General features: G+C 45.3%; 6 protein-coding genes across 6 annotated transcripts; 4 read left to right on the top strand and 2 right to left on the bottom strand.

Moving 5' to 3' along the window:
- Window positions 1-1985: 1985 nt before the first annotated feature.
- On the top strand, window positions 1986-3096 carry LAJ45_02158 (uncharacterized protein; the record flags this gene model as incomplete). The annotated part of the gene is made up of 6 exons (XM_046111750.1): window positions 1986-2122; window positions 2187-2285; window positions 2339-2677; window positions 2752-2899; window positions 2966-3004; window positions 3067-3096. The coding sequence occupies 6 exons, from the start codon at window positions 1986-1988 to the stop codon at window positions 3094-3096; spliced, it is 792 nt and encodes a 263-aa protein (XP_045974650.1).
- A 1096-nt stretch (window positions 3097-4192) lies between these two features.
- On the top strand, window positions 4193-6045 carry LAJ45_02157 (uncharacterized protein; the record flags this gene model as incomplete). The annotated part of the gene is made up of 5 exons (XM_046111749.1): window positions 4193-4340; window positions 4428-4527; window positions 4580-4696; window positions 4751-5966; window positions 6022-6045. 5 exons carry the CDS (start codon window positions 4193-4195, stop codon window positions 6043-6045), a joined length of 1605 nt encoding a protein of 534 aa, XP_045974649.1.
- Window positions 6046-6731: 686 nt separating this feature from the next.
- Window positions 6732-8007, top strand: LAJ45_02156 (uncharacterized protein; the record flags this gene model as incomplete). Its single annotated transcript, XM_046111748.1, has 4 exons — window positions 6732-6884; window positions 6942-7025; window positions 7079-7309; window positions 7366-8007. The coding sequence occupies 4 exons, from the start codon at window positions 6732-6734 to the stop codon at window positions 8005-8007; spliced, it is 1110 nt and encodes a 369-aa protein (XP_045974648.1).
- A 1333-nt stretch (window positions 8008-9340) lies between these two features.
- On the top strand, window positions 9341-10914 carry LAJ45_02155 (uncharacterized protein; the record flags this gene model as incomplete). Its single annotated transcript, XM_046111747.1, has 7 exons — window positions 9341-9702; window positions 9784-9842; window positions 9904-10304; window positions 10378-10608; window positions 10719-10746; window positions 10815-10819; window positions 10891-10914. 7 exons carry the CDS (start codon window positions 9341-9343, stop codon window positions 10912-10914), a joined length of 1110 nt encoding a protein of 369 aa, XP_045974647.1.
- An 18-nt stretch (window positions 10915-10932) lies between these two features.
- On the bottom strand, window positions 10933-13902 carry LAJ45_02154 (uncharacterized protein; the record flags this gene model as incomplete). The annotated part of the gene is made up of 12 exons (XM_046111746.1): window positions 10933-11193; window positions 11249-11635; window positions 11725-11787; window positions 11845-11919; window positions 11968-11974; window positions 12041-12332; window positions 12392-12552; window positions 12608-13169; window positions 13264-13285; window positions 13402-13510; window positions 13562-13652; window positions 13707-13902. 12 exons carry the CDS (start codon window positions 13900-13902, stop codon window positions 10933-10935), a joined length of 2226 nt encoding a protein of 741 aa, XP_045974646.1.
- Window positions 13903-16351: 2449 nt separating this feature from the next.
- LAJ45_02153 (uncharacterized protein) lies at window positions 16352-17117 on the bottom strand (the record flags this gene model as incomplete). Its single annotated transcript, XM_046111745.1, has 3 exons — window positions 16352-16650; window positions 16716-16938; window positions 16989-17117. 3 exons carry the CDS (start codon window positions 17115-17117, stop codon window positions 16352-16354), a joined length of 651 nt encoding a protein of 216 aa, XP_045974645.1.
- Window positions 17118-26498: the final 9381 nt, after the last annotated feature.

Here is a 26498-nt window from a genome sequence, read left to right as displayed (position 1 = left end):
TTTTGTAGATCTTGGTAGGTGATTATTTTAACAAAGGGTGAAGCACCTATAACCAGGCCTAGGAGGAAAGTAAGTTCAAGATAGTGCAGCATCGTGTAGGTAGCTTAACTGACTAGCTATAAAATATAGATTAAACGACTCCAGGTCGCGTCAGATCATAGATCAAATGAGAGATAGAAGAGTAACGCTGATGATGGATTTCCAGAAGGCTTGACCAGGGGGTGGGGTGATAAAATGAGTGTAAAGGATAAAATGAGTGTAAAGGTGGAGCGAAAAAGTATGCGATGGAAATAGAGAAACGCGTTGTGGTAAGTTGTAAAGCGCCTAAAATTTGGAAGTTGGAAATAAGAAAAGGAAACTTTGGATACTACGTGTAGCGTTTCTGTAGGTATTGCATATACTCTATAGGTACATGTAGGTACTCCACTGTAAGATTTCAGGAAGGGGAGCATCCGGGCCTGGCTGACGTGTGTGGTGGACGAGTTTATTCTTATTCAGGGGTACATAGGGCGGTTGGCACTCTACCGGCGACGCAACCTGCGCGTTAGGTCTATTGGCGGGGCAGATGGTCCTCATGAATCATGCAGGCGCTAGTTGACAAAAACCACCGAATCCGACCATACAATGATTTTCTGGACTCGTTGAAAAGAAAGCTCTACTATACACATACTGTTTTTCGAGGGCTGTAGTTTATAATTTATGTTGTCTAGGTCTGATTTTGAGTGGAGTTTCCTAACCGTAATAATCAGTTCTCTTTGTAGGATGACTGTATCTACCGCGCAGAGTACCGGGTGTTGAGGGTAAGTGATCAGCATCTGATAAGTGAATGTTGCGGTGAATATATTTGTCTCAACTCGCGATCGCGAGTTGTTGGTTTCTGAGTATTGAAAATATTGGAATATTGGAAGGTATTCGATGAGGTGGACTCCAAACCCCCCTCCACCCCCCGCTTCCACCTCCTCCAGGTCCCCCGCCTCTCTCCACCTCTTCCTGCTCTTCCAGCTGTTCCACTGCCAGTACATAATAGATATTTGCCCTGACATTTTATTTGAGGCATGGGTTTGCTATTCACCCAATTATAAAACCTCTCGTTGTACTCTACTGGTTTGCTTGCAGAGGTAAATCCTTAGAGCAATTGAGAGTACAGTCGCAACTCGATATGCCGGATCTCAATACGCCGGATCCCTTGCTATCCCGTACGAAATCCTCTGGGGTTTTGGTTTTTTTTACTGCAAGATCAATTTGCTATCCCGGATTTTTTGCCATCCCGTATGAAATCCTTCGAATCTTGGCAATCGAGTTGCGACTGTAGTTAGTGGAGCAATAAGAATAGAGCCTGGCGTGGTAGGATCTGAACCCATACATGTACATCCGTGTCTAGAAAATTCCCGGATCCCACTCCATAGCAACCAAACCGCAACCCACCGAATATTGAATGAAATATAAAAAAGCTACTATTTTGTGTGGCCCCCAATTTGCCTGATTCACCCTTGGCATACTATGAGCTCAAGGCGCATCAAAGGTCTCTTGGGGGAAAATATCCCCACTCCTCAATGGAAGCTCTCCATAACTCATCTATACTATGAGGCCTTCTCTACCTCTTGTGCTACCTTTTCCACAACTTAGATTTAAGCAAACCCCATGGGTTTCGTGGTGGTGTTTGGTCGTGGTTTGGTTGCTTTGGTGCGGGATCCGGGAATTTTCTAGACACGGGTGTACATGTATGTGCTCGTACTCGTATCACTTATTTAGTGACGCTTTTACACTATTGGACGTTACAGGCATACTTGTACCTGTAATACCTATTAGGTATATGTAGTAACCCTATGATAGGTCAGTTCCGGGTGTTGTGGCACATGAGGTACCCAGGGTGTAGTTTTGTGGCGCCCCCTGCTTAATTAAGTCGACTGGAGTATTTGCGTCTTGGCCTTCATCCATTGCAGCCAGACAGCTTCTAACGCCCTGGCTCTTCGTGCTCCAAAGTTATGCCACAACGCCATAAGCCGAGCGAAGATTTTCTGTTAGAAGACATTTCGCGTACTGGTAGTGAAACCAATTCTTCACGGCCCCATGATGTTCCTTTTTACACGGAAGAAAATCCGCCCTCAGGTGCAATTCTAAGGTTATATTTCTGCTCCATTCCATAACCATGCATCACAGCGACATACTGATTTGGCTCCTCCCAGTTATTGGAGACAACGACAGAAACTCTTCACCAGATATGATGAAGGCGTCTGGATGACTCATGATGCCTGGTACGAGGTTACTCCAGAAAAAGTTGCCGAGTAAGCTTTCTCATCTCTAGGTGTTCTAGAAATATGCTAAGCCCTTGAAATAGGAAGATTGCCCAACATATTTTCGAATCTGGAGCGGAGACTGTGATTGACGCCTTCTGCGGTGTGGGTGGCAATACAATACAGTTTGCCCTTTCGGCGTCGTGTAAGCGTGTCATTGCGATAGACAAAAACCCGACTGCTATACTATGTGCAAAGCACAATGCGCAAATATATGGAGTATCAGAAAAGATTGAATTTATTATAGGAGATTTCTTCGAACTCATCAGTACCCGAGGCTCAGAATTGAAATCCGATGCAGTCTTTTTATCTCCGCCTTGGGGAGGGCCAACATACAGGAACGATGAGATCTTCGATCTTGATACTATGGAGCCGTACGCCGGGTAGGTAAAGCCCACAAGCTAATTTCCCCCGCGCCCACACCGAAAAAAAACCGGCTGTTGATAATTGGATCTAGGTCATATATCATGGAACAAGCCTTGAACGTCTCCAGAAACATTGCATTATACATTCCACGAACATCTAATTTGAATCAGGTGGCGAAAATGGTACCTAAAGGCGAAAGAGTCCAAGCCATACATTATTGTATACAAAGAAGGAGCAAGGTCAGGCCCTTCATGATCATTTGGCGTTGTGTTCGTCGCTTCTATCCTTCTAACAGTTTCTATCAGGCATTGACCGTTTATTTTGGCAATTTATCAAACTTGGAGGTGAGCAAAGGTATATAGACGGGCTAGATGGAACTTTGAAGTAAAAATTTGAGCGGCTGTAGAATTGGAATAAGGTCTTGCATCTTGAATAAAATGACTTAAGTGTATGTATTCTCAAACATCAATAGCTACATATGTGTAACTGCGATGTGTATATACGAAGACGGGAGTACCTACATATTGTGGCCACTACAGTTGGATATATTCGTTCATGTACGTATTTCTACTTGTGTACAGTTTTCCTTTTCAATTTGTACTTGTAAATAGAATTAAAAAATTTACACTCCGTACTCTCAAGTAATAATGCGTACATGCACCTGCAAGTATATCAATATCGGGCCCTAAATACTTACCCGATCAATTCTCATTATCTTGAGTTGATTGTGGGGTAGTACTAAGTGTATGGCGCGCGCCGCTATAATTTATGAATTTTAATATATAGTAGGTATGTACCTGCAGCTGTCTAAAAAATGTGATATTGGATTTTTATTTGGGCCATCATGACGAACCCAAATGAGAATGGGGTTGTGGTCTGAATTCGCGACCTCTTACCATGTAGGTTGGCTCAAGTACTAACCCGTCCGTAAGGAATGATTGAGAAACGACTTTTGACGGAATATCAATCTACGTCCCATTTGCGTGATATAGGTACATGTAACACCTGACATTCGTATCAGGGCTCTCTGGTGTTTTGGATAACAATGTCGATCCCTCCCAGTACGTCTGCTACATGTAGTCTAGGCGATTGCATCCCAAGTTCCCAACAACGTAAATAATATGGAAGATGGGTAAGCTAGCCGGCATTATTCATCATCCGGCCAAATTGTTTCCCGTACTACCTCGACTAGTAGGAGAGATGTGGCCACAAATGTTTACTCTATATAGCATAAGCATGAAAGGACAGATATCAGCAAGGGTAGCTGCAAGTAAGGGAGTTTCAGCCGTGTGCCGTATGCCAAAAGACCACAGTATCCTTTGCTAGTTCAACCAATCATCTACGCAAATCGATTAATACCCTAACCCTGGGACTGAGCAACGCCGCCTGCCTTTGCATTCAAGAAGACCGTAGCTCCTCCTTGATCTCCAAACTTCTCATCTACATCTCTCTTCTCTCGCAACTCTTATACCATATCATTCACCCTAACTCTTAGTGCACCATTACCTCCTAGAACAACTTTCAATTCAAAAATGAAGCAGTTTAAAGAGCTTAGCTTTGCCGTGCTTTCGCTTTTGGCCGCTGTTTCTTACGCTGAAGATGTTGCCTCCGACGTCAAGGTATTGCAGAAAGATACATTTGACAGCTTTGTCAGCGACCACCCACTTGTTCTCGCTGAATGTAAGTCAATTCCCTTGTGTGAATTAGGCAGGACCACTGCGATGGTAGCCGATTTCAAGTGTCCCTTTACTCACATATAATGGATAGTTTATGCTCCGTGGTGCGGACACTGCAAGGCCCTTGCTCCAGAGTATGAGGATGCGGCTACGAAGCTAAAGGAGAAAGACATTCACCTTGCCAAAATTGAGTAAGCTATATTCTGTAATTCTGCCAAAGACATTGTACTTACAAAGTTGTAGCTGCACCGAGGAAACCGAGCTTTGCGAGAGATACGGTGTACAGGGATATCCCACAATCAAGGTTTTCCGCGGGCTTGAGAACAACTCTCCATACAGCGGCCAGAGGAAGTCTGATTCGTAAGTGAAAATCTATTTGACAAATTCTAGGCTATTACTGACATGAGGTGTTAGAATTGTCTCTTACATGGTCAAACAATCCCTTCCTGCGGTTTCACTCTTGGATAAAGATTCAATTGCCGAGTTCAAGACAGCCGATAAGGTTGTGCTTGTTGGTTATTTCAACGCCGATGATAAGGAGTCCAACACTACCTTTACCGCTGTGGCCGAGTCACTCCGTGACTCTTTCCTCTTTGGTGCCACATCTGATGCTGCCCTTGCGGAAGCCGATGGCGTTACTGCCCCTGCCATCGTTCTCTACAAGTCATTTGATGAAGGAAAGGACGTCTTTGACGGAAAGTTTGATGCTACTGAGATCACCACTTTCGTCAATACTGCCTCTACTCCCTTGATTGGTGAAGTTGGCCCTGAAACCTACTCAGGATATATGGCTGCTGGACTCCCTCTTGCGTATATTTTCGTTGATAGCGAAGAGAGCAAGGAAAAGCTTCTTGCTGCAATTAGGCCTACTGCTACCGAATATAAGGGAAAGATCAACTTCGCCACAATTGATGCTGTGGCATTCGGTGCGCACGCCGCCAATCTCAACCTCGAGAGCAAATGGCCTGCCTTCGCCATCCAAGACACCGGCAAGAACCTCAAGTTTTCTTTCGACCAAGAGACAGAAATTACTGAGAAATCTATTGCAAAATTCGTTAAGGACTACGTTGAGGGGAAGATTGCTCCCAGTATCAAATCAGAACCTGTACCTGAAACTCAGGAGGGACCTGTCCACGTTATTGTCGCCAACAACTTTGAAGACCTTGTAATGAACAACGATAAGGACGTTCTCGTCGAATTTTACGCCCCGTGGTGTGGTCACTGCAAGAACTTGGCACCCAAGTACGAAGAGTTGGCTAAACTTTACTTCGATAATCCGGAGTATGCTAGTAAAGTGATTGTGGCGAAGGTCGACGCTACCGCCAATGATGTCCCAGTTGATATCCAGGGCTTCCCAACCATCAAACTCTACTCATCAGGTGCCAAGGATTCACCCGTTGACTATGCTGGCTCTAGAACCGTTGAAGATCTTGCGAACTTCATTAAAGCCAATGGCGCTCATAAGGTTGATGCTTACGTTGCACCACCACCAGAACCGGAAGTGGTCGAGGAGGAGTCTACGGAGCAAGATGCTGCCGAGAGTCTCGGCGAGGCGGCCGCAGCGGCTACCGACAAGGTCAAGGAAGCTGTTAAAGATGCTAGCCAAGCTGTTATTCCCGATACTGATGAGGTTCGTTAAGCCCTCCCTTATCAAGTTGTTATACTAATCATATCTGTCTTTGCAGGATCTTGATCACGATGAATTGTAAACTCAAATAAATGGCTTGAAAGAAAGAAAAAAAATTATAAACTGGCAATCTTAAGTTGAAGTCTGTGATTGATGTGTGATCTACTGGGGTTTGGGTAATGACTACCGTGAATGGGAAACGGCTGGGTTGGTCGGGATTGCGTCTTTTTATTCTTCATTGCTTTGTTGTGGTTAACTTTCTCCTTATTCTCTTTCGTACCGATTTGCATATCTGTATTTTACAATGACTCAAAAGTTCATGATCGGTGACAATTCACACTTAACGCATCCTATACTCGATCTTTTCTCGGTTGATCCTAAATGTTAATTCCACAAGTTCCCTCCTGCCTGCTCTAAGGTACTTGTAATCCTGAGAGTACTTATAAACCGACTTGTAGCATAGCCCTGCTGTACCGGGTGTTGAGGGTAAGTGATCAGAATCTGATAGGTGAATGTTACGGTGAATAGGTGTATTTGTCTTATCAGAATCTGATAGGTGAATGTTACGGTGAATAGGTGTATTTGTCTTATCAGATTCTGATCACTTTTCGCTACACCCTAGTACACTCCTAGTCTGCGTTACCCAATTTATCCACCCACCTTGGCATCACGTGAAACTTCAGATCCGGCAGGTATCGATAAACGACACTTGTTCACTTAGCATCACGCATCCGTTCCATTTCAACACAGAGAGTATCATCGTGATAGATGTCGTGGCTAAAAAAATTTCTCCCCATAGTTGAGGACCGTCCGCGCGGTCCTGGAAACGGCTTCGGTTTTCAGGTCTTGAGAAATATCAGCCCACAGTTGGAAGTAGAACCATGGTTTGATTTTGTCTGCGGAATAAATGGTCGACAAATTGTAAGTATCCGTTATCCTACCAAATACAGTCGATACTAACCTCATCTTTCGTTGTAGGAGGATGGAAATCATATACTATTCACACAAGAGATACGGAACTGTGCTGGTCGGGACGTCACCTTAATAGTGTGGTCTGCCAAGGTATATTCAATGGCTACTGCTACCTTAACACAATTTTGGTAACAAATTTCCAGGGACAACGACTACGAGATATTATGATAGCCTTACCACCAGATGCGACTGGTCTTGGACTTACACTGCAATGGTGTCCGCTTACTGTTACGGAGGATGTTTGGCATATATTGGACGTCGCACCTAATTCACCTGCAGACCATGCAGGTCTCCTCCCATATGGGGATTATATTATCGGAACCCCTGAGGGAATCGTCCGTGGCGAATCGGGGTTGGGGGAGCTGGTGGAAGATGTTAGTCCAATGTTTTTCAACCGTGTCCGTAGTACTAATAGATATAAAACAAACAGCACATTGACCGACCCCTTCGCCTCTACGTCTACAACCACGAATATGATATTACTCGTGAATTAACAATAACGCCTCGACGTAACTGGGGTGGGGAGGGTGCTCTAGGATGTGTGCTCGGATTTGGTGCTCTCCACAGACTTCCTGCTCCATTAACTGAGCCCCCCCAGGCTCCAGGTGAAACCCTTTTTGATTACACAGCTCCGGATCAGAGTGGTCTCAATCAATTCCCACCTACGGAGCCAGCTTTCATCATACCTGCCGCTTCTCAATACTCCGCACCGTCTCAAAGCCCATTCCAAGCGCTATCCCCATCTCCCCACTATACAAACTTACAGCAGTTGTCTTCCCCACCCCCGCCTGCAAAGGGGACATCGCGGCATAAATATCGTCATGGACACCCTATGAATAGCTCAGCTATGGATGCATATATGAAGGAAGAGGAGCAAAAAAGTTTAGAGCACGACTTCCCTAGCAGGACAGGGTCGCCCGCCGTAGCCGGGGGCGGAAGCTTACCCCCACCGCCTAGGAGCTCTCTACCACCACCGCCCCGACGTACTCAGACACCGCTAGTTAATACATATTCACCTGTCCCCAATTCGGGCCAAGCTTACACCGGTGGTGGTGGTGACGATATTGATTAAGGCCGATAATTATATCCTGGGTAACCTCTTGAGGCGAATTTCTAGTAGTGGAGGGATTTGGCGTTTGACTTGGGAGATTCTTCTTATTTTCTTGTATTGCATGATACTAAAGATATGACCGAGGAGCTTTGCCTCAAGATATTATCTTGGATTCCCTTGAGGCGTACTGTAGGTTTAATGTACTACTGGTGCATGCGTACATGCAATAATATTGGTGCAGAAAAGGCTAAAGGTTCAATGTAGTCCAGTGCCGGATTCAGTAGTCTGGGAGAATCTTTGGATTTGTCTATAATGGGGTTAGATTTCTCTGAAACCAATGTTATTATTAAGGTGCATAAATCTTATCCCTTTGTAAGAACAAACGAATCTGGTTTGGCTTTACTAGTGGATCTCGTAGATCTTCCATACAAATTTAATTCCTCTATTATATCTATTATAGGATGACATATTGGCAGACGAGGGGTAGTAGACTGCGAAGTTTTATAAACATGACTACTACCTGTGTGTTCAGGCGGCCTGCAAAAGGATTACACTTATCACCAACCGTCACCACTGTCAGAACGAAGAGCACAAACATTTGGGTAATACAGACAAAACACTTTGTCAAATACATTTATAGCTATATATCCACACACTGCATATAAAATCCCCTTACTGCTTGTTTCTTTGAATATTCGTACCCGTACTCAGTAGTTGAATAAGGAACACTGATTCACGTGGGCGCCGATCTCTCGACCTTTGGGTATCATACTCAAACTGTGGTGTATTAATAACAGTCACAATCTTAACTCACTATCTATCACAAAACTCTCTGGACATGAGTGGGAATTCGAACCTTATGTCAAGTGCCAGTAGATAAGTGTAAGTATGAGTCGAGAATCGATGTCTCCCTATGGTTGATTGTCAACCCCCTGCATCCCTTCGTTTGCGCCCACGATTCACATAGGGTAGAATAGCCGAGTTGATATTCGAATTACTAACTGCGGATATCCTCTAGGAGTGGAAAGAGGTTCGTGTGGGTTAGGTGTGCTAGAGGTAAAAGTCGTTGGAACAGGTTAAACACCTCTAATAGCATTGGGATACTACATGTATCTTTCTGACTAATCTGTTGTCTACATGCAATCGGTTGACGGTTAGAGTTAGCTTCTGAGCCAAAAATCGTCTAGTTAAAAAGTATCTCGCGTAAATTTATTTAGGACTTGTACTAAGGACGTGTGGCAGCGGTACAGGGGGTCAATCTATCTACCTAGTGTCTACCACTTCCTACCGCGTTTGGTGTCACATCACGAAACCTAGCGATATTCCTCAGACCACTCAACGAGAAAACCCAAGAATGTCGGGAAACATCAAGCGGAAAGCTACTGAATCTCCAGCAGTTATTACTAAAAAAGCTCGGGCGATAACTTCGTTCTTCGCACCGTTAGGAGCTGCATCGTCATCCGCGCCCGCCGATTCAGCCCCAAATGCTTCGACTTCAACTCGACCAAAATTTGATAAGGAGAGATGGGCCTCCAAACTTTCTGATGAACATAAGTCACTTCTTCAGCTTGAAATCAACACGATGGAGCAAAGCTGGTTTAGAGCTCTTAAGGATGAATTGATTACCCCCGAGTTTCTCTCTTTGAAACGTTTTCTCAGAAATGAAAAGGATGGCGGAAAAACTATATATCCCCCAGAAGAAGACATATATTCCTGGTATGCACAAAGTTTTATTCGCTGGAATTTTATGTCTGTGCCGTTAATCAATTGACTGACACAAAATATCTCACACGACAGGACTCGTTTTACTCCTATTGATCAGGTAAAGGTGGTGATTCTCGGCCAGGATCCCTATCGTATGCTCTCCGCTCCTTTTTGTACCCGTCCATATTGAAATCTAATATAGAGTATCGATAGATGGGCCGAATCAAGCGATGGGGTTGTCGTTTTCTGTACGACCCCCGACACCCGCACCACCATCCCTGAAAAACATATATATTGCGTTGAAGAGAGATTATCCGTCATTTGGGCCCCCTCCTAATAAAGGCGGGCTATTAACCCCTTGGGCCTATCAAGGTGTCCTCATGCTGAACGCCTGCTTGACCGTTCGGGCTTCGGATGCAAACTCACACTCTAATAAAGGATGGGAACCACTTACTCAGAAGGCGATTGATATCATCGCTCAAAGACGTAGTCAAGGCGTTGTATTCATGGCCTGGGGTGCACATGCTGCTAAAAGGGTCTTAAAAATTGATAAAGAAAAACACTTAGTACTGAATAGTGTTCACCCCAGTCCGTTGAGCGCTAGCAGAGGATTTGTAAGTAAACCATTTTACATACCCCTAAGCAGAAAAACATCTATAAAAGTACTAAGTTTCTTCCACTGTTTAGTTTGATTGTGGCCATTTTAAAAAGGCCAATGAGTGGATCATATCGCGATATGGTGTAGATAGTGAAGTAGACTGGAATCTCGATGGCACTAAACTGCCTAAGAAGATTGTTGCACCTCCCGACAGTACCAAGGACGAAGATGTCCCTTCTACTAAGGATTCCGTGGTGTTAGAGGACGGAGATAATGGAAGTTACGGCGATACCTTCGATACCGATGAAGAGGAGGCAATGGTACAAGCTCTCATGGAAATGGAGAAAAAATAATTGGATACAGCATGGGTTAAGAGACGTTCTGGTCGCTACAGTTTTAGTTTATATTCATGGGCCTGTGATGTGTGTAGTCCAATTTTTATTCCGTTATTCATACATGTAGGTTTGATTCTTCTGTTACCATTTTCGTTGTGTAATAATCTGTAGTCATCGTAACAAAGAGACAGATAAAGTATTTTATCCCACAAGGTCTATCACAAGAACCGGGAAAACTCTAACTGATAAACACGCTGGAGTTACCAGAAGTCGAATCAAATATGTACGTAAGGCCAGATCATACATTCCTCAACTCAAGAAGGAATCCATGCAGTAGGGTCGCCTATACGTGTAACCTTTGAATGCATTCTTTTGTCTTATTTCTAAGAGCTCTTTCCCGTACTCTTTATCTCTAAGTAATAGATCCCTCGGTCTTTTGCTGGGATTTGGATTTGCGAAACCTTTGTCGGCCTTAGCGACACCCTGGTGATTATTCTCAGTGTCCTGTTTCTTCACTTGTGTATAGATACACTTGGGGTCGTTGAGAGAGGATCTGGTAGGTGTAAGCGCCTGGTTTTTATTAGTGAAATTTCGTTTAACCAAGTTTGTACTTGTGTATGCTCACCCATTGACTTGTTGGTACCCGACTAGTTTCAATCTCTGTCATGCATGTACTTGACAAGTGACATTCAGAGAAATATTTAGTATCTTCACCGTTTTGCAACCCTTCTGGTATAAACGGCGGAACTTGTCTGTGTAATGTTTTCCAGTTGATAGGTGAAAAGAAGGGATGTGCCTTAATATCATCGGAATCGTTTGGAAAAACGAAATGCGGTGAATTACTTAGACGCCGTCGAGTTACGCTTGAATAAGGCAATGCTTGAATATCGTTTTCCCAATATGTTGTCATACCAAGTCGACACTCCTTTTCACAGATAAGAGAAGAAATCAAACTTTCGACCTCAGGAGAAAGAGGAGGGTTTTTTTGCAGGTCTAAATTGCTGGACCACTTCTAATAATTTATAGCGTATGTATATTATGTTAGCCTACCGGTGAACTAAGTGGATAGTTTTCATGAAAAGAACGGAAATGAGGACGGACTAAGACGTTTGCCTTAATCTCATTTGAGTCGTCAGCATAGAAAGGAGTAAATCCAAAGAGACACTAATGGAAATAATTAAAGTTTTGGTTGCTTATCCTTGAGATGGGATGAGGGCAAACCTCATAGATTATTACTCCAAGGCTCCACCAATCACATCGACCATCATACTTCTGTCCTCGAAGAATTTCCGGCGCCTTTGTTTTAATTAACACTGAAAACCTCGTTAAATGAAAACTACTAACCATGTACCTATTGATTAAGCTATCAATATGGACATATCATATATATAGAGCAAACAGCGAGGTTAGAGCTTACTGGTATGTGCCCACGACACTATTGGCCATTCTCCGTTTGCATTTTTTGTTTCGCCAGCTCAGAATCCTTTCATTATCGGGAACCTCTCCCCATCTCCACGACCTTAAACGTTTGGTGATATCCTTGCCTTCTTTTCTATCGATACTATCCCCTTCGACACAAACCCCAGTTTTTCTTAATAATCCCCAGCGTTGGTGATCGAAATAGGCCGTGTCATGTGTCCAGTGTCCGGAAAATGCAAGACCAAAATCACAGATCTTGATATGACCAGACGAGGAAAAACAAAAATTGTCTTGAGAGATATAGTAAGTTAGAAAAATAAATTAGAATAAAGAAGAAGGGTCGACTAACCGGGCTTGATGTCCCTGTGAATATAAGAAAGTTTATGTGCTTCCTCAATACAAAGAATCATCTCTGCAACGTAAAATCTAGTTATTTCCTCGCTGAGGGTTACTTTCTCAATTAGTAAGCCTAAAAAATCCCCGCCGATCATGTATTCCATGGCAAGATACCTATTAGTATGTAAGCATCTTGCACCAAATTGAAAATATGTGGCACGATTAGTACAAATTATCATCGTCTTGAAAGCTAGCTATTAAGGGCACGACCCAGCGACTACCCTCACTAGCCACTAGAAAGTCTCTCTCTGCTCGTAGATGGCCTTCTTGCCCGTTTTTGAGGTGCTCAGCCTTCGGGATTACCTTCAAAGCAAATACTTGCTTTATGTCAGAAGTATCGAGTTCCCTGAGCTGAGTAGGCTGATTAAACTGCCTTGGCCTGGAGACAATACAAATATCATTGTAGTCGTGATCGAGTTCATATAAGTAATTAGTCTGAACGACAACACGTTCCTTCATTTTTGCAAGTTTAACACAGCCAAAGGCACCTCTACCAATGACCTTTATTATCTCAAAATCTGAAATCGTAACTTTATTTGTCCGAATATTCCTTAGATACTGGCTCTCCTTCCGCCTCCAGACTTCGCGGTAGTAAGACTTCTCATATACGGTAGAGGCCGATTCCTGGAGTCGACATTCCATAGCTCTTCGGCGCATTGATCTGATATTCGGATTCATCAAGATATTATTGAAATAGGTTTCCAGGTATATCTTCACATCTGATGTGATCTCTATAGTTTTTAATGATGGAGTGAATTTAGTGTTCAAAGGCATTTTAGGGATATCGGATAATTTGAAAATCGAATGTAGGTCAAAGTCAACTACCTTTGTCCGTAGTTTCGGCCGTCTGGTGACAGTGGGTGCGAGGAGATTGTGAGAAATACAGCACCGTGAAGACGGTCCACGGTAGTTGAGAAATGGATTAGAGCGTGAAGAATGAAGTGAATTATCTGGGGTCATTACTCCAGTAACATCACATAACAGTGATAGACGATACTGTGAAAGACCACTGGACAAGTGCTGTAGTTGCTTACTTCCTCTCAAATCGTGAAAAGAGTGCCGCCGGTATAATCTATATCCGTTATAAATCACATATCATTTAAATTGCAACCCCCGAGCTTACATTGTGTACGGCAATTGTTTAGGGGTTGTAGGTGGTGCATCGTCAGGCCTTTCTCGAGACTTTATTGCTTCATGAGGATTGGCAGATGAGCCTAGAAGATATAAGCTTCAAGAAAGGACGAGGTGATGAATATGTTTGGACCCACCCCCCACTTTGAAGAAATTTCGGATCGAAATGAATATTTTGCTAGATAGAGCCCTATCACTTCTTCTTTCGGGTGGATTTGATGGCGTAGATGGAGGGGAAAGGAAGTCGTTTGGTACGACTGAATTCGGTTTCTCGATCTCAGGGTAGGGGTTGTGGGATATCTCAAGGTCGTTAGACCTGAAAAAGGGACTCATTTTTATGTGCGCAAGAGCGGGTCAACAAAAGATAGATAATTGAGGTTAAAATGTGCGGAGTATTTATCCCCTTGCTGCAAAGGAGTGTATTGACCTTACTGAAGTACATATGTACGTATGGCTTCTGAGCCAATGGGGGTATTCCATACTAGGAACATGTGTCTTTAAAACCTGACATCGTATGCAATAGCGATTGTGACACAAGCGTCAATCCCATAGCCTGGTATGGTCCGCACTTGACTATGTGGGATGTTACTGCGCTAAATCCTCTATCAACGTTTATTGATCTAGTCAATCCATAGCTCATGAATGACTTGTTTCATGGATTATATATGGATGAGCCATCAGTACTCGCACGTCAATTATGTATTTGCCCAACCAGCAAAACACACCAAAAATCGAGGTTTTCAACAACCCATAAAAAGCCCCACACCTAAACCAAAATATCAACGACCAAGTATAGTATAATTTTGATAAAGGAGGTCCATGTTTCAAATTCTTGACCCAATTGAGATACTGGTAAAGGTGCCATAAAAGGACCCTTTTAGACACATTTCACCTTCAGGACTTGTTCTTGGTAGATATGGCCTAAAAGTGGCCTGTAGAGTCTTTCAGGTGTCTAGATAGAAGACACATAATTTCAGGGGAGACTCGGATGGGAAAGCTCTCTGGATTCTGTGTATGTTTTCCTGGTCATGGTTACGCAAATATATACTTGATATGCGAGTATTGGAATGGGAATATCAATGAAAATCCACTGGTACCACGCGTCCTTCCCCCACCATGCGTAGATTGGGAGTGGGGTGCATATAACCTGGAAAGCTCAAATGATTGTGCCCAGAGGAATCAGAGGAGATTATCGTCGCTAATTGGGCCCTTCGTTATCAAATAATTTAGTGAGCGACATCCGAATCATGAGTTCTCAACACACTACTAAGCTTTTCGAAAAGAATGTTCTTAACCAGCTTTACCCAATATAGGAAAAACTACCAGTAGGCTGGCTAGGCCTCGAATCCAGCCTTCTATGTTCGAAAGAAAACCAATTTTTCAAAAAACGGAAAGAATTTTTTAATAAGTTTACATGAAGGTAATACAAATACGTTCGGCACAAAGACCAAACGGCGTTTTTAAGATCAGTACCTTACAAAAAGACTTTGAAACTGAGTTTTCACCCTTGTAAACGCCATTTTGACTGTTGCCGGATGGGCCCTGAGTTAACCATATCCAGATTGTTTTCATAAGTGAGTGAAAGTTTCAACTGTCTGGTGTATGAGTACACACAGGGTTACATGCTGAGAGTTATTGATAGAAGCCAGTTGCGCAGTGACATGCAAGTGTCCGCAGTGTGGTTAGCTACCAGCTGTCAGAGTAACTACATTTTGAGCACTAGGAAGAGGATCTACATCAGCAAAAAATGACATGTCATCTTGGGGCACCTGGGCGCCCGAAATGCCCCAGATGCCCCAGATGCCCCAAGACTTTTGCTTACCTGTAGACCGACGCCTGAGCGCCACTCGATGACCGCCCTGCGTCTTTCCGTCAAAAGACGTACCCAAGACACACATCACGTCTTTTCGCTCCAAGACGTCGTCTCGACGTCTCATGACGAGTTTGCCCTCTGCCAACTGAAGTTGTAATTTCTATCAATATATTTGTATATTGACCAACCAAGGTCATCTGATCACGTCTTACGACCAATTGATTATGAATCGTCGCTCCCTTCTGTCTTTAACCTGTGTATTTTGAACATCACACAACGTCATTTGCCCATAAAATCTGGCCGTTTGACCATTGCATACTTCGTTCTTTCTCGTCATTTGCCCATAAAAACTCATCCTCTGATCATTGCACTTTGTTCTTTCTCGTTGGTTGCCCATAAAAACTCATCGACCATTGCATACTTCGTTCTTTCTCGTCATTTGCCCATAAAAACTCATCCTCTGATCATTGCACTTTGTTCTTTCTCGTTGGTTGCCCATAAAAACTCATCGACCATTGCATACTTCGTTCTTTCTCGTCATTTGCCCATAAAAACTCATCCTCTGATCATTGCACTTTGTTCTTTCTCGTTGGTTGCCCATAAAAACTCATCCTCTTACCATTGCACTTTGTTCTTTTAGGATTACATCTCGTCGATTGCCCATAGAATCTCATCCCCCATCTCTGTTTCTACTGGCGGTATTGTTTAGTGTAGAAGAATGTTTATCAAACTACATGTACTACTCAGGCTATTCTCTTTTGGTATTTCATTCTAGCGTCCCTTGTTCTTGCGCGGTCTACCCCTCCGTCTTACGCCCACTTCTCCTTGCCCCTTTTCTCCAACACCCTCCGTCATACTGACAGTAGGTCTCTCTATGGTGTCTTCAATAATTACATCATTATCACTATTCCTCTCCATAGCTTCATTCACTTGTTCTTCCGTGTCGTATATGTAGTCTTCATACCTGGGTCAAACGACCCTACCGCTACCATCCTCCCCATAATCGTCATCAAATGGCTGGTTATCTGGCTCCTCGAACTCCGAATCGTCATTAGTTTCCGTACTGAGCTTCGCTCGGAGACCGGCCAAAACGCTTCCTACTCCAGGGTCAATAATTGCCCCCTTGCTCTCCGCTGCGGTAATGCTGCAGCACTGAGTTCTCTTGATCTGCTTCAAGAGTTCATGTCGAATCCCGTCTAGCACTAGATTTGATATCTCCTCATCGGGGAAGGACTTCCTCCGTGTGTGAATGTGTGTCTCAAAAATCACTAGTCTGTACGTTAGTAAGTTATGCCCGTCAATAACCTGGGTAGAAGAAGGACGGAGTGCTCACCGCCGCAATAATCCTTATTGAAGACACCATTCTTCCAGTTGCTGGCTCCAATTACGTGGACACTCAGTGCTTGGTATAGTATAGTAGAAACCAGGCAGATAAAAGACGGGTTGATACAACTCTCGCATTCCGGATAGTTGACGCCAATCTCACGATTGGTCTTACAGTAGGCGTAGACGATAAACCGCGGTATTTGAGGTGCGGCGAAGTGCCATTGAGCGGGCTACAGATGTTAGTACCAAACCTCGCCTTCTGCATCAATAGTAGATATACATCGTAATGATCGGGATGACAATTAAACAGGTTATCTGTCAGGAGGTAATCGACACGGGCTTTTGCTAGCTCACCAGTCATGCCGGCTAGGCCGTAATATGACGCAATTACCCCCTTTGCCTTCTCCATCATGTGTGAATAAGCCCGTTGGTGGTAGTATCTCACTTGCCCGGCGACGACGGTCGACAACTTCGCTGGAAAGTCGGTTCCCACCCTGGAAAAATCCTACGAATTTCTGACCATGGATGCCAACTCTAATACCGATGGCATTGGGTGTAACAGAGCCACAGTAGGGCTGTTACAAAAAGTACCTCTTCTACCAGTCAAGCCATACGACCCTAGGGTAATCACCGCTTGTTCATCATCGATGGGTGAAGACAAGGGCAGATGACCCCTACCTCTATTGGTATGAAGGGTAGGGATCCTGGCGAGCAAGAAGTCTTATAAGTCAAGCTAGGCGACTGGACCAAAACTAGAGCATAAGGACAAGCATGCCAAATAAAAGAAGGGTAACCCCAAACATAAGTTACCCTACGTTGGAAGTCAACCTTTGAGGCGCAATAACTTAGCAACCGATGCTCGGAAAATATACTTTACCACGTCAGAAAGGATCCTGACGATGCTCCGGTCCATTTGGGGTGGTTGAATGAACGGATTGCGGAGTTGAGGAAACACTGCAAAATAAACACGTTTTAGACCCCAAAAATAACCCCCGGAGCGTCGAACCGCTGGAACACTCCTGTTTCAGCCCGGTGCACCTTTGCGGGGGGAGTAGGAGTACGACTCAAGCTACTAAAAGCAAACCTCGCTTTACAAAACACCAAATCTATTCTAAAATAAATTGAATAAGCAATTGCTATCTGGTCGGTTGTTTCCGCTAGTTCTTAATCGGATCCCGACCAGCTCTTGGCAGAGGTTGCGTGATTTGACTCGGGCGGAAGTTCGTCCGAGGTGTGGCAGCGACTCCCCTCGCCCCTCATAGGAAAAAGTCGCGGTGTCCCCAGACTAGGGAGGGCCTAGAGAAGAAAAGCGGGAAAAAAGGGGCGGAGCTTCGATAAAAGTACTCGGTTGTCCCCTAGTTTGAACTCGGGGAGTCATGGAATCTTTACTAGCGAGGAGACCCCTTAAAGTTATTAAGTTTCTAGACTACAAATACGATCAAACAAATAAACTCCATCTTTCGATCGAACGAGCCCAATGATAACCCATCGTTCCCCGTTCACCATTTTCATTTCGATCGAAGTCATGGTCGTGCCCCATCCTAGTACCCCCGTTACATTGGGTTAGTGAATAGTGTCTCTTTGGTCACTTGCCAATCAGCTTTTCCGATTAGAGTCCTGAACTCAACGTCGAATTGACCGAAGTTACGATTTCGGAGAGGTTTGGTCTTGTTGGGTTCGGTAGAGTCTAGCAACGTTGATGTATTTTGGGACGACCGCTCTCCAGAAGACCCTCCGTCACTGCCACTAGGAGAACCTGTACAGCTGATGACTTCAGGGAAGGAAGCCCTAATCAACAATGGTCTAGAAAACTGTGGGTCTTGACTGGCTTCGGAATGGATTCTCGCTGACGATGGTCTCACACTCTCGAAGCTTTGATGCCCGGAGGATTCGTAAAAAAGGTCAGGGGACTGGTTCGCACCCGTCTCTCTATTCCGTGCAGCCGACGGTAACGTATCCCTCGAAGATGACTGTAACGGTGCCATTTCAACTGTCTGGTGTATGAGTACACACAGGGCCCGGTTACATGCTGAGAGTTATTGATAGAAGCCAGTTGCGCAGTGACATGCAAGTACCGGCAGTGTGGTTAGCTACCAGCTGTCAGAGTAACTACATTCTGAGCGCTAGGACGAGGATCCATTCATGGGAGTAATGACTGATAAGTCTATGCCTCGCCAATGATTAGAAGGCCGGCCAGAGTGATGCTCTGACTGCTCGGCGATACTCTACATCCTCCGAGCATGATAAGTCCGCCCGTAGTGGCAGGGACTATGCCTGGGAAAGTCTACAATAAGTGAAGAGCTCTACAGCAATGATTAAGCTTACGCCTGAGCGGTAGCTCATTCATGCAGGTCCCGGTTGTGCGACAACCAAGACTGCAGGTGTTACAAAGGCTTTGACTAAGGGTGGTTGCCTTTGGAACAGGAAGCACCCGCTAATGCTTAGAGAGAAGCGGGGTAGTGGTGGTATTGCTTCCCTTCCGCTAGGAGGCATCACCGGAACTTAGTAAGGAAGTAGGAGTAGCGGAACGGAATATTTTGGAGTATAAGTACTCAGGATCCTTCCCGCCAAACTTTCCGATTTACCCAGTCTTCATCAGCACTATCAAGTATTTTACTCGGTAGCAGAGCCCTTAAAGATCATTGAGTTTTAAACGAAAGAATCTTTGAATAATTTAAACCTGATTTCTATCTTGCACGGCCACATCTTTCTATCTGATTCTAGCGATGTGTGGAAAGACTGTCCCCGTTACAGATAAACTTTAGCGCTCAAAGTCACCTTCAGATTATTCTTCCTCTTACAACATGTCCACTCTCCCGGCTACCCAAGTGCCTCTTCAGATTGAATGGCAACCGGCAGCCCTAGAGTTTCAAGAGTGTCAGACACAGTGTAACGGCAATATTACATGTTGGCTAGGATGATAGATTGGATTGTGAAAAGAAGGTATTGCGCAGTTGAACTAGGATTTGTAATGGGTTTTCTGTTATGTTCTTTTGGTTTCCATTACGCGGGGTATGAGTCATCAATGGACTAGGAGCTGGATATATAAAGGGGTGTTGTCTCGTGCCTTTTCATGTTTTCCTTTCTTTCCTCTTTTCTTCACGCAACTTCTTGTATTTACCCTCGCAACACCAAAACTTTCGAACAACAATAACTTTTGGCCTGCATTCCCGATAAAACTTTTACTCGAACACGATCCTGTATGTCAATAGACCGCGTAATCTATTGGTATCTTATCGCACATCTGTTCGTACACGAAGTTATTCACGCTCTAGTCCCTCAGTTGTGAACTCCCACCTCTTCAAAACCCTCGCTTAAGCCTCGCGACCGCTGCGAAAACAACAATCAACCTGGCCTCTCCAGACCCAACCAACCCACCAAACTTTGCGGGCAGGAAGAGAACTCTATCAGAAGTCTTTCCCAACCCAATCCGATCCGGAACATCAGTGATGTCCCAGCAAGCCTCGTTGAGCTCCTGGTTCGCCGGGGCCCCCCCACCAGGAACCCCGGCACCCCCTCGCTTTCCCGACACCCAATCGACCCAACAAACACAGTCCACCATAGTAGAACAGACCCAACTCGGCAACGAACCTTTTTCCATCTTCGCCGAACATACCCAATACAACGAACCATACGCCCCAAAATATGATTATATCCACCCTAGCATCGTCCCTGAAGAAACCCACGCCAGAATGGACTTGAACTACATCTCTTGCGTAGTTAGAAATGCTCTCACCGTAGCACTCGAATCCCTCAACCAAACGACCGAACAAATCAACAGGGACCTAAAAGCCACCATTGAAGTCCTATCCACCCAAAACGATTCCCTCAAACACACCGTCGACATCCTGGACAAACAAATGTTCGAAATGACAAAAAACCAGGACAAAACATCGGAAAAACTCCACCGCCTCCAACAACAGCTCACCAACCTCTCTGTCAACAGGCCCAGCATTCAAGCAATCAATGAAGGAAGAACTGGTGCAATCGCCGCCGTCGCTGCTGCCACCATCACCGCCCCCACCACACCTGCCAACAACCCCAACCACCCCAACCATGCCCAACAGCCAAAAGGGAAAGCCAAGGAAACACTGGCTCCACCGGCACCAAAATCCTATACGTCCGCCGCGGCAGGAAACACAAACCCCGAATTCACGACTGTCACGAACAAGAGGAAAAGCAAACCCAAAGCAGACCCCCTGTTCAAACCTGAAATCACCAAACTGAACCGGGAAATAGTAATCGAAACAAACAAAGAACTCGCAGCCACCCCATCGGACATCAGAGCCAAAATAAACGCAAAAATCCAGGACCCCGACTGTCAACTTATCGCCGCCCGGAAAACAACAAAGAACAACATCATTCTGGAATCAAAGTTCGCAACCCCAGCAACAAAAGTCCTTGAATACAAAAAGGAAATCGAAAATGCCTTGAACGAACTAAAGGTATCCTTCGTCGACATTCGAATTAACTCTAGATGGTCAAAATTCATCCTACATGGCATCCCCACCTCTATAGGCGAAGCCTTCGACACAGGACAATGTCTAGCATCGGAAATCAGAAACAATTACGGCAACACTTTCGAGCTGGCGCAAATCCCGAGATGGCTATCAAAACCAGAAGCCCGAATCGGAAAGTCACACTCCTCCATGATCATTGCCCTCCCTGGACAATTCACCAAAGAAAACCTCGGCCTCCGATACCTCACCCTCTTTGACAGGAACTGCAAAATCGACAGTTACCTCCCAGCAAACCCAGAGACCCAGTGCGCCAAATGCCTTGAATAAGGCCATAGGCAGGAACGCTGCTCCAACAGCGGAAGATGCGGACACTGTGCTGAGGAACACCAAACCAAAGACCACCCATGTACAGAATGCGCCGGAGGGCTCAGATGCTCACACACACCCATCCGATGCTACCACTGCAAGGCCCCCCACAAAGCAACAGACGCCAACTGCCCAGAACCAACTAAAGTCCGAATCACAAACAGACTCGGATCAGACACAAACCCAAGCCCGCTACCAATTCCCGTAGTTATCCCGGCCCAAGACCCACCACAGGAAGATGCAGCCATGGATAACACCCAATGAGTCACATCAAAAGAACCACGGCTATCGCACAGCAACTGAACTGTGCGAAAAACGAGCTCACAACAAAGTCAGTAGTGGAGGAAGCAGAACAGGACCACAACATACTTTTTCTTTTGTTACAGGAACCATGGAACAACAAGGACGGCCACCCACCGGAATCCCCCCTTTTCTATCTATTCACAGCCAGCAACAAGGGCACCAAAGCCGCTACATACATCAGAAAACACGCCAATCTAAAACCAAAACACCATTACACGCACAACAACTTCATCGTCTCCGTCACGGTGGAAATCCAGAACCAAAAGACATAAATCCTCAACATATACTCACCAGGACGAAGCGGACCCTTCACAGAAATCTCCCGCCAGATAAACACCATCCAAAACTGCCTCGTCATGGGAGACTTCAATAGCCACCACCAACTCTGGTATGGACACAGATCCCACGACTACACCAATACAATCAGAGCGGACAAATCTGGATCCAAGAAGCTCAAAAGATGGATCGATCGACAAAAGCTATCCCTACTCAACGAACCGGGCTAATTCACACACTTCCCCAGAAACAACAACAGACCAACCATCATCGACCTGACCCTGATCAAAGGACCAATCCTGGACACTGACGTCCGCTGGAATAACGCCCGCCATGGCGCAGGCTCCGATCACGGGAAAACCATAGTACAATTACGGATAGAAAAACCCCCCCACATACCCAGAAGACTACGGCACCGAACGAACTGGGAAAAACTGGAAGAAAACATCTCAGGCCTCCAATTCCCCCCCGAGGCGTGGGAATCCCAGGGGCATACAAAGCAATCAGTCGACTTCATACTTGAACACATAGACAACCTAATAGACCAAGTCACCCCATGGAGCCAAGGACACATCAAATCCAAAAAATGGTGGACCCCGGAGTTGAAGAAGCTCAAAACAACCCTCAACACAGCGGAAAGGAAAGCCAGGAAAACCCAAAAAGACGAGGACAGAGAAAAATTCAGGAAAACAAGCAGGAAATGGACATCACTGATTCGCAAAGCCAAAGCAGAACAAAGGGAGAAGGAACTTGCGGAGGCCAGAGGAAGCACCATCTGGAAGCTAGTCAATGCAGGAAGAAGAAGGGATGTTACAATTCCAACCATACAAGGTGAAGAAACGTTTGCGGGGAAGTGCCAAGCTCTAAGAGCTCAACTCTTCCCCACAAATTGGACGTCCCCCAACAACCCCCCACTCCAAATTAGACCCCCATCCTTTGATCTTAGTGACACTTTCCAGGAAGTTACACCAGAGGAAATCATATCCGCAATCAAATCATGCCCAACACACTCGGCCACCGGCCCCGACGGCATCCCATACCCATTCATCCAGGCTACGATCAAAGCAAACATCCAACTATTTCAAGATATGTTCACAGCCATGCTCCGCTACGGAGTCCAACCAGACCGATGGAAAGTGGCAAAATGTGTACCAATCCCAAAACCAGGAAAACCCGACTACTCATCGGCCAAAGCCTACCGACCAATTTCCCTATTGCAATGCTTCAGCGAGGTATTGGAAAAAATAGTGGCAACAAGACTATGCACAGCCGGATCCATCCTGGAGACACTTACCAAAGACCAATTCGGAGGCAGACCAACAATCTCAGCGATCGATGCCCTACTCCGCACCCTCACACCCAGTCAACAAAACCTCCTAATCAAACGAATCACAGGAACTACCCCAGACAGACCAGCCCTCCTCACAAATGATATACAAGGAGCCTTCAACTGCGTGGACCACCTCTTACTCGCAGAAATCATGACCCAACAAAAATTCCCGGCATACCTAACCAACTGGTGCAAGGAATTCAACACCAACCGAACCCTCCAATTCCAGTTCAATCATGAACTGGAAACCCAACAACCATACAACTCAGGACTGCCCCAAGGATCCCCCTTATCCCCAGTTCTATTCATGATATACGCAGGAGTCATAACAGACCCCAGCAACTCCAACAAAGAACTCAACATTACCTATATCGATGATGACGCGCTCGTCCAAATCGCAAAGACACCTCTCTACGCCACTAAAAGGCTAAACGAAAGAATGGCTGAAAGGGTAAAAAAGGCAACACCCCTTAACATCAAATATGAACCACAGAAATCCGATCTCATCTTCTTCAAACCCACAACATCGAAACTCCCCACACCAAAACAACCAGTCATAATCGCAAATGAGGAAATCTACCCCAAAGACAGCCTCAAATATGTTGGAATATGGCTAGACTCAAACCTCTCCTTCCGACCACACATCGAAGAAACCATTGCCAAAGGCCTCCGAGTACTAGGGCAAATCAGGAATATAGCATACCTCCCCGGATCAACAGTTAAAACCATACACCATCTTGTCGTCCAAGGCCTCCTCCCTACAATCCTATGGGGATCAGAAGCATGGTGGACAGGAGCGGACCACGTTCTAAGATCACTCCAACCACTATACAACCAAGCAGCCAGGGTCATAACCGGCCTGCCCCGCTGGATAAAAACTGCAAAACTACTCAAAGAGGCAGCACTCCCACCATTGGAACAACTCCTCACCCATAAGACACGTAAATACGGCACTCGGATTCTTTGCTATCTGGCTGACCACACCCTCAACGAAGAACTCATCCAACTCCTCCCCAGCAAGATAAAGAACACCAAAGGCACGGGACTCCACCGAGTCACAACACTCATGCTTCCCTTCCAGGAACCAGGAAACCACAGAGAAAGATGGATACAAAACGATCTCATCACCAAGCGCATGCTGGAGGAATGGAATTCCACCCCAATCACCAACTACCATGAACCAGGAGCCCTCAAAGTCAACCCCAAACGAGCAAAACTCCCAATCTCCAAGGCCAAACTGATACACCGCATACGATGTCAGGTCACCAGACGAGACAGACATGCAGCATACACAGAACCTGAGCCCTGCCAATGCGGCTCAGAACAATCTTCCAAACACACCATAATCGAATGCCCCCGATGGACACAAATCCGGAGGCCATTGATGGATAAAATCCCGGGATCACCTACCTGGGAGAACTGGCTCTTCACAAACCTAAACATAGACCTTATACTACAACTCGCAGCTAAAACAAACCTACTGGACTGGTACGAGATGGACGAGGAGGAGGAGGACCCGGAGGATTAATAAAGGTTTTCCTACTTTCCTGTATTCATTTTTCGTATCTCCTTACTCGATTCTTTTTCCTTTGTCTTTCGTTTTGTCTTTTCTTTTGTCTGTTGCGGAGCTTGGTGGCGTGCGATAAGTCTTGTACTTCAAAGCAATATAAATTACCTATCTATCTATCTTGTATCTACCCTCGCAACACCAAAACTTTCGAACAACAAAAACTTTTGGCCTGCATTCTCGATAAAACTTTTACTCGAACACGATCCAGTATGTCAGTAGACCGCGTAATCTATTGGTATCTTATCACACATCTGTTCATACGTGTAACAGGGCCACAGTAGGGCTGTTACAAAAATACCTGTTCTACCAGTCAAGCCATACGGCCCTAGGTTAACCGCAGCTGGTTCTTCATCGATGGGTGAAGACAAGGGCAGATGAGCCCTTACCTCTATTGGTATAGGGGGTAGAGATCCTGGCGAGCAAGAAGTCTTACAAGTCAAGCTAGACGACTGGACCAAAACTAGAGCAGCAGGACGAGCAGGCCAAATAAGGAAGGGTAACCCCAAACATAAGTTACCCTACCTTGGCATTCAACCTTTGAGGCACAATAACTTTGCAACCGATGCCCGGAAAATATGCTTTACCACGTCAGAAAGGATCCTGGCGATGCTCCGGTCCATTTGGGGTGGTTGAATGAACGCATTGCGGAGTTGAGGAAACACTGCAAAATAAACACGTTTTAGACCCCCAAAAATAACCCCCGGAGCGTCGAACCACCGGAACCCTCCTGTTTCAGCCCGGTGCATCTTTGGGGGGAGTAAGAGTGCGACCCAAACTACCAAAGCAAACCTTTGCTTTAAAAAAACACCCAAATCTATTCTAAATACTCTGAATAAGCAATTGCTGTCTGGTCGGCTGTTTCCTCTAGTTCCTAGAATCCCGACCCTTTCTTGGCAAGGATTGCGAGATTTGACTCGGACGAAAATTCGTCCGCGGTGTGGTAGCAACTCTTCTCCTCCCCCCTGATAGAAAATAGGCGGTGCCCCCAGATTATTTGAAAGGCGGGACGGCCAGTGAAAAAAGGAAAGAGGGAATGAAGGAAGGGGCGCCGAACTTCCATAAAGGAACTCGGTTGCCCCAGCTTGGTCTCGGGGGATCAGCGAGTCTTTACCAGCGAGGAGCCCCCTTAAAGTTATTAAGTTTCTAGACTACAAATAACGATCAAACAAATGAAACTCTATCTTTCCATCGAACGAGCCGAAAGGATAGCTTGTCGTAATCCTTTCTGCCTATCTACCTGATCGAAGTCACGGTCGCGCCCTTTCAAGGCACCCCCGTTACAATACGCGAAGTTATTCTCGCTCTAGTTCCTGAGTTGTGCACCCTCACCTCCTCAAAACCCTCGCCTAAGCCTCGCGACCGCAGCGAAAAAAAAAAAACAACAACCTGGTCTCACCAAACCCACCCAATCCACCAAACATTGTGGGAAGAAATCGAACCTTATCAGAAGTCTTTCCCAACCCAACCCGAACTGGAACATCAGTA

The sequence above is a fragment of the Morchella importuna genome (genome assembly GCF_003444635.1).
Source record: "Morchella importuna strain M04M26 chromosome Unknown Morimp01GS004, whole genome shotgun sequence".
NCBI lineage: Eukaryota > Fungi > Ascomycota > Pezizomycetes > Pezizales > Morchellaceae > Morchella > Morchella importuna.
The sequence above is the reverse complement of the archived record's forward strand: the minus strand, read 5'-3'. Positions and strand labels throughout refer to the sequence as shown.